The sequence below is a fragment of the Ixodes scapularis genome, unplaced genomic scaffold, assembly GCF_016920785.2.
Source record: "Ixodes scapularis isolate PalLabHiFi unplaced genomic scaffold, ASM1692078v2 PGA_scaffold1__304_contigs__length_218370807, whole genome shotgun sequence".
NCBI lineage: Eukaryota > Metazoa > Arthropoda > Arachnida > Ixodida > Ixodidae > Ixodes > Ixodes scapularis.
Window position 1 is genome coordinate 47,131,048 of NW_024609846.1, and position 12,638 is coordinate 47,143,685.

The window sequence follows — 12,638 nt, forward strand, 5'->3', positions numbered from 1 at the left end:
GGCGAGGCTGCACCAGACACTCTTGACGAAGAACGTTCGGAGGAATCGCATTTCGCTGTCTCCACGTTGGAATTCAAAAGGGAAAAGGAAAGACGACTTCGGCATTGTAAAGACGCGAATTGCGGGAACTTTCAAAACCCGAAACGCAGGTTTTTTTTTTTTTAACAAACGCAGCAAATACACAGAATGTACCTAATTCGAGTAGGAAGGTTATCAAGCTAAAACCAAGAACCATATATGCATTACTTATAAAAGTTACAATTTTCGTTGCACTGAAGCCTTCTTTTTACGTCAACCTTCCGGAGCGAGTAATTTGCCTCGTCTAGGTGGCGCAAGCTGCCGCCCGCTAAAAGTTCTGTCTGCAGTCAATATCCATCCATTGAAGCAGAAGGGGCGTTTTCAGCAAACTATTTTCTCGACTGCGGAGGCGTCTGAAGCGGGCGCATCACGCTTATGGGGAGGGGCTTCTACTACCTTCTTAACTTGTAACCGACTATAGTTTGAGGTATTTTTAATGCGTCCTGCAGTGGTGGTACACGAAAGCACTCCGGTGCCACGCCAATTCAGATTAAAACAAGCAGAAAAGGAAATCGTATTGAGGTTCAGAAGAAAATAAATATAATTTTGAAGCACGTTGAAACCTTTTTAATATTAGCACTTGCGTGCTGGTAGACCATTAAGAGTTTATTTTAGCATCAAATTCTGAGTCAAAGGAAAAACAAAATTGTATGTTACGGTATCCAAAAACTGAAGATAAAGCCTTTGTGTTTGTTCTCCCTGTTGCTGTCTCCACATCTCTCTCTTTCTGTATCTCCCCCCCCCCCCCCCCACACACACACATTCATTCTTAGTTATTCGATTTAGGTTTATAAGGCAATAGATTGTAGAAAACCTTGACAGGTGTCAGTCGAATACGCAGGCTGACATGATCCAGGAGAAACCGGCCAGTTGCAACTAAGGTAGTATCAAAAAGCATTGTCAATACTTGGTTGTGGGACTAGCTGGCCCCAAATTGAAGTGTGTTTTTTCGATATTCATAGGAACTGCATTTGACTTCACTTCGAGTAAGCCAGCCCTCAATAATAGGCATTGGCGTCCGAAAGTTTAACCAAAGTGATTTATCTGTTTAACATAATATACGTGATTGAGTGATCACGTCGTCGTTGAAATTAAAAATACAGTCCTTGATACCAGTCCAATATACTTCCTTAAATTATATGCCGAAATTGTCTCTTCATTGCAAATAGTAAACTTCATGCGTTCGAAAAGGGTGATTCAGCTGTGAACGTGGACACTTTTCAGGCATCTAAGGCTTTTTCGAAGTATAAGTCGACTATGACTTTTGTTCTGCCCACAAGATTGCGACTTTTAAATTCTAGCATGCTGTTAGCGCAGCTGGTCGCCACGGCACACTGAAGTCTGTCGGTATTACTGTCGCTGAAATTTTGTTTCACGCTAAATTTACAAAATAAAACACAAACATTACTCTGCGTCCCCACATTGCACCACCCGCGGCGTGTGGAATTGTGGGGCAGTTCCGATGTACGCTTGGGCCGATTCGTACGCACCGTGCATTCTGGAAGCGGCGCGATCTCTTGATCGCAAAATGTCAGAACAAGAATGTTTTTTCTATTTGCGGGTGCGTCTTGCCCCACCGCAGATCTGTAGAAAGTGCGGTATATTTTAGGAGATACGTGCGAATTCACACTTCAACGCGCCGTGTGAAAGTGATCGTCCGTGAAACTACGCGCCGTTTTAAAGTTAGACATTCTACGTCGTAATGCCAAGACACTGTGCTTAGAATTATTTGAATATTTGAATATACAAAGAGATACAAAAGTATACACCGCGTTCTCCCATGTTGTTATTTTTCAGAAAAACAAGAACAAAAACGCTTGCATCTCTTTATTTTGTAGAACTACTTTAATATTTATACAAGGAACAAACGTCGATCCTAGTTGTGGTTTGTTTTTTGTCTCAATAATTCGGTTCGGTTCTACGGTTCGACTTGAAAGAAAAAGATCATGGTGTCGTTGCTAACAAACCCATCACTTTCCATCTTGTCAGCGGCATACAAGTCACCAGTCCCAAAACAAAAATTGCCCGCTGCATCTGGCTTCTGAAAAGAAGAACATGCTGGAAATTTACTAGCCTCTACCTTATGAATTATATTCCTTGCTTTGTCCTTGGTATTGACGATACCGAGCGTGTAAGTCTTTCTGAAGGGCCATTCAAGTCTTGAATCGTTGGCTCCCGGGATTATACTGAGGTCAATTCCTAAACACAACTGCCCATCTATCTTGATAAGAATGATCGAGGGAAACAACCTGTAGCCACATGCGTAGAGAGGGGAACTTTTAGCATCTTCTTTTCCTTTTTTCGACGCCTTTGTCTTCAAGGCTTCCCAACCTTTAAAGTGCCAGTAATACGTCTCAGGCCTATAAAAACTAATCGCGCCGTCACACGCACTCTGTGTGGCGCTGATCAGTTTTTCGTTCTGTTTACGCAGCTCTTCGGCCAGGTGGGCCTGCATTGCGGTTGTAATAGCAGATTTGACGCCAGTTATCTGGTTAGAGCATTGAGTGAAGAGTCTGGTGAACTGGTCGGAAAGTATCGACGATTGAGATTCCAACTGTTCCTTTGTCCTTCTTCCTGCCTTCCTGACATCCGCACCGCACACGCTGAGGCAAGCTTGTAAACCTGACAATTCTTCGGAGATCTTGAGCAGTTTAGTAGAAAGCAATTCACGAGTCCCTACGAAGACTCTGGTGATCTGCTCGGAAAGTGTCGACGATTGTGCTGCTAACTGCTCGTTGGTCTTTCGCTCCGTTGTTCGGAGATCTTCACGGCACTGATTAAAGCTAGTTTGCAGACAGGAAAGCTCCTCAGATATCTTCAACATTCCCCTTTTCAGGTCAACACTTGTCTGTTTTATATCATCATAATCCAGATTTCCACAGATTGTATCAGCCGCAGGTGTAGTGAGAGAGACGCTGCAGCCCTCCTTGTAGTGCCTTACAATTTCCTTCCTGAGCAATGACAACTGGCACCTGGGGCAGGACACGGTGTGGAAAGTGCACTGGTTGTAGTGTTCCAGGAGCCCAGAAGTCGGACCTTCGAAGTCACAACCACTGGCTGCATTCCAGCAGGATACCTTGGAAAAGGAGAGGTTGATTCAGGGTGAGTTAAAAAAGGACGCTCTTACCGAAAAAGTAAACAACTAAGAAAGGGACGCAGAACACACATAACCGTCAACGGCGAGGCTAGCGGCTTTTGGACTGATCGGACGTGCTCTTGGAAGCTCCCCGAATCTCCGAAGCTAAATTTCGTTCTTTTTTTTTTTTTTTCTCGCGTGTTTACATGAGAATGGAATAGTAAATACAGATATAAATAACGTTAAGGATAGTAAGCTTCAATAGCTTATAGGTCCTACCTATTTTGTTTTGCCATATCACGTGGCAGAGCTTTCTTTGAATATTTGGCGGGATTGTCGGCAGCGTCAGTAGTCGTGTTAATTGCTTTCTCGGTCGGTCTTGTGTTCCAAATAAAGCGATAGGGCGATAGGCAGGCCACTCGGTGGAGCATCTACCAGCATCTTTAGGTGAGTGTAGGCACCGTGGGCAGACGGCCAGGCTTTGTTTAGATTTTTGCGGGAGATGAGTAGCAAAGAACGAAAGGGTAATGGGAAAGAGGAGTTGGTATAGTGCAGGGGTGGCCAGAGTGGCATGGGGTTAGAGCGGCAGGCAAGACTGCAAACGTTCAGAAAGCCTCAAGAAAAAAAAAGAGGGGGGGGATACTTTTAACAAGAAACGATGTCGAGGTAACAGTCCTTTCCAAAGGTGTCGAGTGTAATTGCGGACTACAAGAAATAACACCAGGCAGAAGTTTTATTCAACCGCTAGACAATAATGAATATGTGATGTGCTAGCGAGTCACTGCCCTGACGCCCTAGAACTATTTAACTTGTGGCACAGGAGGGGATAGGGCCCGCTTACCATGGAGCCGCGAGCCGCACTTGGACCCGCGAAGAGCGGCATGCGGCTCGCGAGGCGCATTTTGGCCGTCCCTGGTATAGTGTGATGAGTACATGAGATGATGCTATTTAAAGACCGTCTTGGAGACCTTAGCTGACGCCGGTGGCGGGTAGCTTCACTTTCCGTCTTTGTGAGGATCATGAGGTCCGTTTTACGAGGGTAGAAGGAGAGCGAGCGGCTAAGTTTGAGGAGCTTAACGGGGAGTTAAGGAAGAGAAAGAGAAGCGGGCTGTGCCCGGGACACAAATCATGGAGCTGAACGATGAGCTCAGGCGGGAAAAGGAGAAGCGGGCCGAGCTCGACAACCTAGGGGCAGGTTTTAAGAGGTTAGAAAGAGACTGGGCGGTTAAGTTGGAGGATTTAAAATATATGCGGACGGAATTAACTGAAAGAAAAAATGAAAGCCGTTTACAACTCCCCTTAACGCCGAATTAGAGCGCAGCTCTTGAGGAGGAGGGAACTGTACTCAGGGGAGGGTATACCCCTCCTCCTTTTCCTCCTCCCCTCACTCTTCAGTCTCACGTGACCTCGGGGGCGGGGGCACGTGATCTCTGGGGTCACGTGACCTGGGGGTTCTCACGTGACCCCCCCCCAAGGTCACGTGACCCGGGGGGGGGGGGGGGGGGGCTCGCGCGGTGCATTGTAGGGCATTTCCCATAATGCACCGCGCGGTTACGCCGACGGTGACGCCGGTCAAGGCGGAAACGGACGCCTAAGAGCTGCGCTCTAAAAGCAGCCAGAGGTGCTAGAGGAGGCCTGGAAAGGGCAGCTGGAGGACGTGAAGGCGACGCAAAAGTTCAATAAAGATAAACATGAAGCAATGGAATTTCAAATGGAGGTGAGGTCAACGAAGGAGAAGGAAGGGCGAGAGGCAGTGGAGAAGGAGCTAGAAAGGGTGGGATGCGAGCTGTAGGAAATGAAACGACAGGGGACAGAGGGAGGATCAGTTGATGCAGTTCCGGTTGTAAAGAGCGAGAGATCAGGGGACATAGACACTAGTGTGGCGGCAAAGGCGGCGGGGCCGTTGTATAATACGGTGGTGCAACGGCAGCCCCCTACTCCAACGGCCACCAAACCTGCGATGCAGGAAAAACAAAAGTGAGGGGGGCAAAGAGTGTTGGTGGTATAGTGAGCTTTAATATGGCTAGGAGCATAGTGGATATCTCCAGCAAGGTTGGGGAGATGGGAGGGTAAAAGATCCAGCTCTACCAGGCGGGGGGATTGAGGAGGAGATGGACACGAAAGTAGACATGTTGACTCTGAACAAAGGGGAGGAAAACCTTGTGGTGACACATGCTGGATTGAATGACGTCACGAGTAGAAGGGTAAGGGACCCGGCCCCACACTTCGAAGAGGGTGTGAAGCAGATGAGGTTCATAACCTTTGGGATGGTGCACATTGTAATGGCACCATCCCGGAGGTCAGGAGCCTAGGAGTTGACACAGAGAGAGCTGTCTAGGAGGCTAACAGGACCATCAAGAGACTGAGCTGTAAGAACGGATATGAGGTCATGAATGTTAACAAGGGCGTATAATAAGAGACACCAATCTCCCGTTCAGCTGAGACTGCATCCACTATGGGGAACTGACGGGGACGCCTGTGGGGCGGAGGATGGGTTGTATAGCTAAGGAGTTTTAGGAGCCGACAGTCCGCCGGTAGCTGAAAGTTCAAATGCAAATAGGAAGGGTGGGAGGAAGCCTCGGCAGAAGAGGAAAATATAAGAAACTCAATATAGGATATAATATAGCTGGAGAAAACATATGTGTGTAAAAGGTAATATCAGAGGTTTAGACATCCTCATAGAATTTGTATATCTGAAAAGATGAACTGATTAAAGAAGAAAATGCACAGCACTTGACGTGTATTTAAAAAGATGTTGGAGAAATGGGCACTAATCGGGAAATAATTATCTTAGAAGACATGAATGCACACTTACCAAGACTTCGACGGATATGCAGATTTCACACAGAGGATGCTACAAGAATTTTGCGATGCTCTTGAACTAGTGCTTGCTAACGCCCAAGTAAAATCCCATGGAAAAATAACGTTGAAGAGAAACAATCCGCACTGAACAATTGATTACTGTTTAATGTCCAGCAAATTGTATACCAAATTAGAACGCATGCAAATTGGTTGCGAGGGCACGAAAAGCTTATGAAGTGATTATAAGCGACTTAAGTTAAAGTTTGGTAGAGCAGAACTTGAGACACAAATTCCCTAACAAAATCATAACCCTAAACGATGCCCAGATACAAGAAGTATCAAATCGAAGTGTGACTATAGTATCCAGACAACTAGAGAGATAATGGATATATGACAATATAGTAAACACTTTTAAAAGAGAGTTTGGGAAGTTAAGAATCAAACAAGGAGGAAAAAGAAGAAAACGCACACCAAAAATGTTTCGAGACAGAAGTTAAGGTTGCCGTCCAGGACGACCAAAGGCGTCAAGAAAACACAGATGGCCCTAAAAAAGGGGGCACACCTGTTAAAGTAGCATCGAAATAGAATACATCCCAGGAAATAGAAATAGAGTCACCTGCTTTAATCCAGGCCAAGATGGGTAGACCTGATGGGGGTAAATCAAAATGATAGGAATGCAGGAAGAAGGTTCTGGGAGCCCATCAATGCACAGGGGAGAACAACAGAAAGGTTTCATTGTTAATTGACCGCACACGAGGAGACAAGTGTAGAGGGCGAGGGGGCAAGGGAATTTATTAGACGAACAATTGGGGAAGCATTTTCAGAACTTGAACCAAACGAGATTGGGCAGAATACGAACAGCAACAAGGCACAAGACGAGAACACTAACGAGGCAACTGAGACGACCACGCCGTTCCAGCTTACCTGCTGGAACGGTGACAGGCCCAGATGGCTTAGGAATGAAACTAGTCAAGACATTAGGAACATAAAGCAAACTAAAGGTACGACAAGCAACTGTTCCAATATTAAGGTGGGTGGGGGAGAGAAGCATCCAATGATTGGAAACTAAGCAGAACGAGATGACTATATATAGGCAAGGGAAATAAGGATGGCATAAATTCATACTGCCCAATAAGAGTAACTTCAGTCGTACACAGACTAGTGAATGGAAGTACTATATAAATGGAAGAGTGGCCAGAAAATATTTTAGATGAGCTACAGAACAGGTTCCGAAGAGAAAGAAGATCAGATAACTTGCTCAGCATCACTCTATGTATAGAGGTGGCACGGAGGAGTACAAAACCGTTACGAATTGCCTTCCTAAATATTAAAGAGGCGTACGACTATGTGAGTCAGGAAAAACCCTGGATATAGCTTAGAATGTATAATATAGGTGCACATTTGATTAGACTTTAAAAACAGGTATACAGAAATAATGAGGTTGTTATAACACGGGAAGCAGAAATAACTGAACCGGCACTAATAAAAAGAGGACTTGGGCAGGGCTGTCCCCTATCACATCTAATTTTTATAATATACCTAAACAAAATGGAAAAGAAATGAGAAAAGGTCAATTTCGGTTCTGATAAGTCCTATTGAGAGAGAGGAAAAGGTAAACTAAGTTATACCAGGAATGTTCTACGCAGACGACATCGTATTGTTAGCAGATAGCCGGGATATATTACAGGAGCTGATTAAGATCTGTGGAGAGGAAGGAGACTATAGACCTGGAATTCAGTACCCACAAGTCGGGAATACTTGCTTATAAGGATGAGAATAGGGACCCGCTTAAAGTTCAAGATGTTTCAGTTAAACACGTAGGGAAGTAGAAATACCTAGGAGAATGGCTGAATGAGGGACACCAATGCTTAGAAGGGCACGAAGAAAATATGCTAAAGAAAGAAAACTTAACGAGGCAATTCTAAAACTTAGGGCACTATAGAATTACAATAGATATGAAGTTGTCAGGGGAATATGAAAAGGAGTCATAATGCTGGGGTTGTCTTTTGGCAATGCGCTATTATGCGTGAAATCTGAGGTCCAGTCGAGCTTAGAGACCTGGCAGATGAGCTGCGGCAGACGGGGACTGGGGGCGCATTAGAATACACAAAATAAAGAGTGCAGGGACACATAGAGAGAACTGAATTACGTACAACTAACTGAAATAGCTGGGAACAGCAACAGAGGAGGATTGGGACTCCCTCTCGCGTGGCTCCTGTCGGAATTCTCCACCTTGTCTCCCGATGGTCCCCGTGCCGGCGTAACGCCGACTAGGTATGACCAGAGAAAAATTGCCGACACCCTCGACGGGGGAAAGAGGGGGGAGGGGGGGGGGGGAGATAGTGTTTTTAGCTTTTTTTTTTCCCGATGCCCCAAAGGTCCTCTTGTTGATATCCCACACCGCCTGGTGGTAGTTACGAAGCAGCAGAGGGTAAGCTATAGGCGAAGGAAACAAATTACTTTTCGTTCCTAACTTCTAGGCTAGGTGGCGCAAACTACCGCCTGATATAATATGTACAGCCGTTAGCATTCATCCATCAATATGCGAAGCGCAAGTTTGTCTCCTTTTAGGACAGGGGTTGCCATAACGTCATAAGGCCGAGCTCTTATTGGCTGATTGAAGAAAACAGTGAGTAGATCTGAAGGCATCTAGCATTGAGGTCTTCCCACTATCTTTTCAGTCAAAGCCAATCTGAGCTCGTTGTCGTTCTTACGTCACCACAAACCCCTGCGCAAGAAGCAGACGACTTGCTCTGCGCATAGCTATAACGCTCTAATCACTGACGTACGACTATGAGTCGGGAAAAGGATTGATTGATTGATTGATTAGGGTTTTATGGCGCAAAAGCATCTTAGGCTATGATGCGCCAGATACAGACTATTGCAGAGAAGGTTTCAGAGGAGAAAGAGCTTTAGTAGCTGTGGTGGATTAAAACTATGTATATGACTTGTAAATAGTGATGGAGATGAAGTTGAATATAAAATTATAGCCGGTGTAAAAGACCGATAGCTCTCAAAAAGTTAAAAACACAACTGTGTGGTACAAGTGGGTCGTTGCCAAGTAGAATACTAAGGTGTAAAGGCGTATGCTCGTTATATAATTGAGAAAAATGTTTTCGACGTTATTGGTCATACGCTGGGCATTCAAGTAAAATTTGTAAAACTGTTAGAGGACTAAAACAGTTCTCACACTCTGGGGCCTCTTCCCTGCGCAGGAGGTGGCCATGAGTAAGGTGTGTATGACCTATCCTCAGTCGACACAAGACAACCTCATAGAAACGTTCACGGTGTCGAGCACTCTCCCACTCACTGATTAATGGTTTTACAGAATGGAGCTTGTTATTAACTTCTTCATCCCATTCTTGTTGCCACTTCCTTCTAATACAATGCTTTAAAAGTGTGCTATAGTCTTTGTATGGAATGTCATGCAGGTCCACTTCTTGCTCACCAGCAGAACTGGCAGCAAGGTCCGCTTCTTCATTTCCGGGTATACCAACATAGCTAGGAACCCAACATAAAATTATTTTAATATTCCTTTTTGAAGCATCGATAATTTTATTCCGTAAGTCCATGATTATTGGTTTTTCGAAGTCTTTAATGATAAGAGTGAGCGCAGAGAACTCAGTGAATCAGTGTACACGACTGACTGCCTGCTCTTTGTTTTTACAATATGATCATCTGCAAGACGGAGACCACATAACTCTGCTGTTAAAATAGTGGCTGTACACGCAATCCGTTTTACACAGCGAACAGAGGGGCCGACCATAGCACATCCAACAAACGATTCTGTCTTAGTACCATCCGTGTAGTATGAGTTGTGTCCAGAATATCTACTCTGAAGCTCAAAAAATTCCTCTTTTATGTATTCTGGTGGAGTTTCTTTCTTTTTAATTTTTGTTAGTGAAAGGTCACAGGAAATGAGGCAGTGGTCCCACGGAGCAACAGTTTGTGGAACAGGAGTGACGGGCATTGTACTACTCAGTCCAATTGAATCTGCTTTGGGTGCATTTCTCATACTAAAAGGTGGTATTAGAGTGGGCTTGATGTCAAAAGTACGTTTATATCTCATTTCTTCAACAGCTTCTCGGGAAGGGTGCAAGGGAACCGAACGAATTCTAAGCGAATACATAAACCCTAAAGCAAACCTTCGCTTCTCCAGAGACCATTCATTTGACTCTGCGAAAAGGCTGGGGATAGGCGACGTGCGAAATGCACCTGTAGACAGGCGCAGTCCCTGGTGATGAATAGGGTCAAGCATTCGTATATGGCTGAAGGCCTTGCCGATCCATACACACTACTACCATAATCAAGGCGCGAGCGAATCACCGATCTGTAAATTCGGAGGAGGCAGAGACGATCAGAGCCCCAGGAGGTGTGGGAAAGCACCTTAAGGATCCTTAGTGCTTTTTGGCATTTTACTTTGAGATATCTGATATGCGAAAGAAAAGTCAATTTGCTGTCAAAAATAAGCCCTAGGAATTTATGTTCAGGTTTCGTTGGAATTGAAGCGGATCGCATGGTCAACGAGGGCTTCACTGAAGTTCCCCGTAGGCGAGAAAAACAAACAGACACTGTTTTTTCAGGTGAAAAGCTGAAGCCGTTCTGGTCTGCCCACTTGAGCAAATTGTTAATTGCTAGTTGGACCCTTAGTTCGCACAAAGCAAGGTTGCAGGATGAGAGGGATATCTGAAGGTCGTCAACATAGAGTGAATACTGTACAGATGGTGGAATGGCCCGAGCTATTGAGTTCATTTTAACTATAAAAAGGGTCACACTCAAAACGCCTCCCTGAAGAACGCCATTTTCCTGGCGGAACTCTCTAGAGTAAGTAGTGCCCAATTTAACACGGAAGGTACGCATTCCCAGATAGCTCTTGACGAATGCTAGCATTCTACCACGAATGCCAAAACTATACAGGTCTTGCAGGATGCCATGACGCCATGCCGTGTCGTACGCCTTTTCCAAGTCGAAGAAAACCGACAGGCAGTGCTGCTTATTTACAAAAGCCTCACGAATAGTAGTCTCCAGACGAACTAAATGATCCATTGTAGACCGTGACACACGAAACCCACACTGGTATTTGTCAAGGATATTTTCTTTTTCCAAAAAATACATGAGTCGTTTGTTCAGCATTCTCTCCAGAGTCTTACTAAGACAGCTTGTTAGCGCTATTGGGCGATAACTGGTCGCGCATGATGCATCTTTTCCAGGCTTTAGCAAAGGGATAACAGTGGCCACTCTCCATGAGGATGGAAATGTGCTCTCGTGCCAAATGCAATTAAGCAAATACAGGACTATGTCAAGTGGAGAGGAGTGGAGATGTGTAAGCATGTAATAATGAATTCCATCTGGTCCGGCAGCCGTAGGTTTAACTTCATGCAGCACCCGTTCTAGCTCACTCAGCGTAAGGGGCGAGTTGTAAGCTTCTCGAGCACCACCGGGCACACCGGATGTTCGAACAGACTTCCGCTCTGCCTGAGTCTTGTGAGTCGGGAAAAGGACAAGAAGGCTTTTAATCTGAAGTACAGTCGGGTATTCAAGGAATTATAACGTCACACCACTATGTTGATATTTCCTCAAACGTAATCTTAAAAGGTTCTTACCATGCTCTTTTCCATGTAGTCACCCGAAATATCGAGTCGAACAATGTCATCGTCGTTGAAGGACTCGTCATCGAGTGGGCAAGACCCCCCTTGCCTCTCGGACTCCTCGTGACATTCCAAGCAGAGCGTGTGGGCACAGGGCAGTCTGACCGCTTTCTTCGACAGCAGGCCACAGAGGGCGCATGCGCTGTGTGCGCCGAAGGACTCTCGGAAGAAGAGGGGCCTCCAGTCCAGAGCATCGGAGAATCCGGACATGCAGAGGCACCTCATCTTCTACAGGGGAGCGTAACAACTGGTCCCAAGTTCGCATTCGGCGGTTGCGTGGAACCTGCGGAATAGAAGCGAAATTCGAGTTGTTTCAAGAAGACGAGTTATCGGGTAATGTTGATACTACATTCAAGATGTGTGAACCACAAAATTGCAAGTTTTTATCGTTTATGTAAATCGTTTTCGTGTTTCGGCTTCCATGTTGAAATACGGCGCAATTGATTTGGGCGACAAAGAATGAAGTAAATAAATTAAACATAACTATAATTAAAAAGAATTATGTCAGGAGCCACAAGAAAACCAGTGGCACGAACCCCTTAAATTCTTGCGTATTGTAATCATCAAATAAAGTTATTCGGTATTTTTCCCAAAACCAGCAACACCATAATTCATCATAGCTACCGTCACAAAAACGCTTTCTATTTTTTTATTTACATGTATTGGAAATATGCGGAAAAACAACAGTTAAGAGATAATTAATTACACGTTATGACCGGTCCCAACATTATTATTCGCATGCAGTTTCGAACTTATGATTTTCACTTCCTACCCCAGACAAATACAAACAGCCGAGTTGAGGGACCTCACTCGCGGGAGCCCTCGTGAAGAAACATCTTTTGCACGGCTAACCGCTCCCCTATATGTGCAATTGATAGCGCTGAGCTACACTTGCGGGTCGGAAACCAGCGATCCTCGAAGCGAAAACTGCGAAAGAACAAAGAAAATTACAGGCACAAAAAAATTACATTCACAGTGTGACGCTGTAGATTTAAAATAATGTATATACAGTGTTTTCCGATTATAGGAACAAA

The 12,638-nt window shown here is 45.0% G+C and overlaps 1 protein-coding gene across 1 annotated transcript; it reads right to left on the reverse strand.

Moving 5' to 3' along the window:
* Nucleotides 1-1,977: 1,977 nt before the first annotated feature.
* LOC115323577 (TNF receptor-associated factor 6-like) lies at nt 1,978-11,829 on the reverse strand. The gene is made up of 3 exons (XM_040208771.1): nt 11,560-11,829; nt 2,159-3,154; nt 1,978-2,007 (listed from the first exon to the last, which is right to left on the reverse strand). The coding sequence occupies exons 1-3, from the start codon at nt 11,827-11,829 to the stop codon at nt 1,978-1,980; spliced, it is 1,296 nt and encodes a 431-aa protein (XP_040064705.1).
* Nucleotides 11,830-12,638: the final 809 nt, after the last annotated feature.

What these genes read in the sequence shown, in the direction of transcription:
- LOC115323577 (XM_040208771.1), bottom strand. Translation starts at nt 11,829, where the DNA reads ATGAGGTGCCTCTGCATGTCCGGATTCTCCGATGCTCTGGACTGGAGG. An exon ending in ACTACATGGAAAAGAGCATG is followed by an intron (nt 3,155 to 11,559) that starts GTAAGAACCTTT and finishes TCCTTTTCCAAG; the next exon opens with GTATCCTGCTGGAATGCAGC. An exon ending in CAAGGAATATAATTCATAAG is followed by an intron (nt 2,008 to 2,158) that starts GTAGAGGCTAGT and finishes TTTTCTTTCAAG; the next exon opens with TCGAACCGTAGAACCGAACC.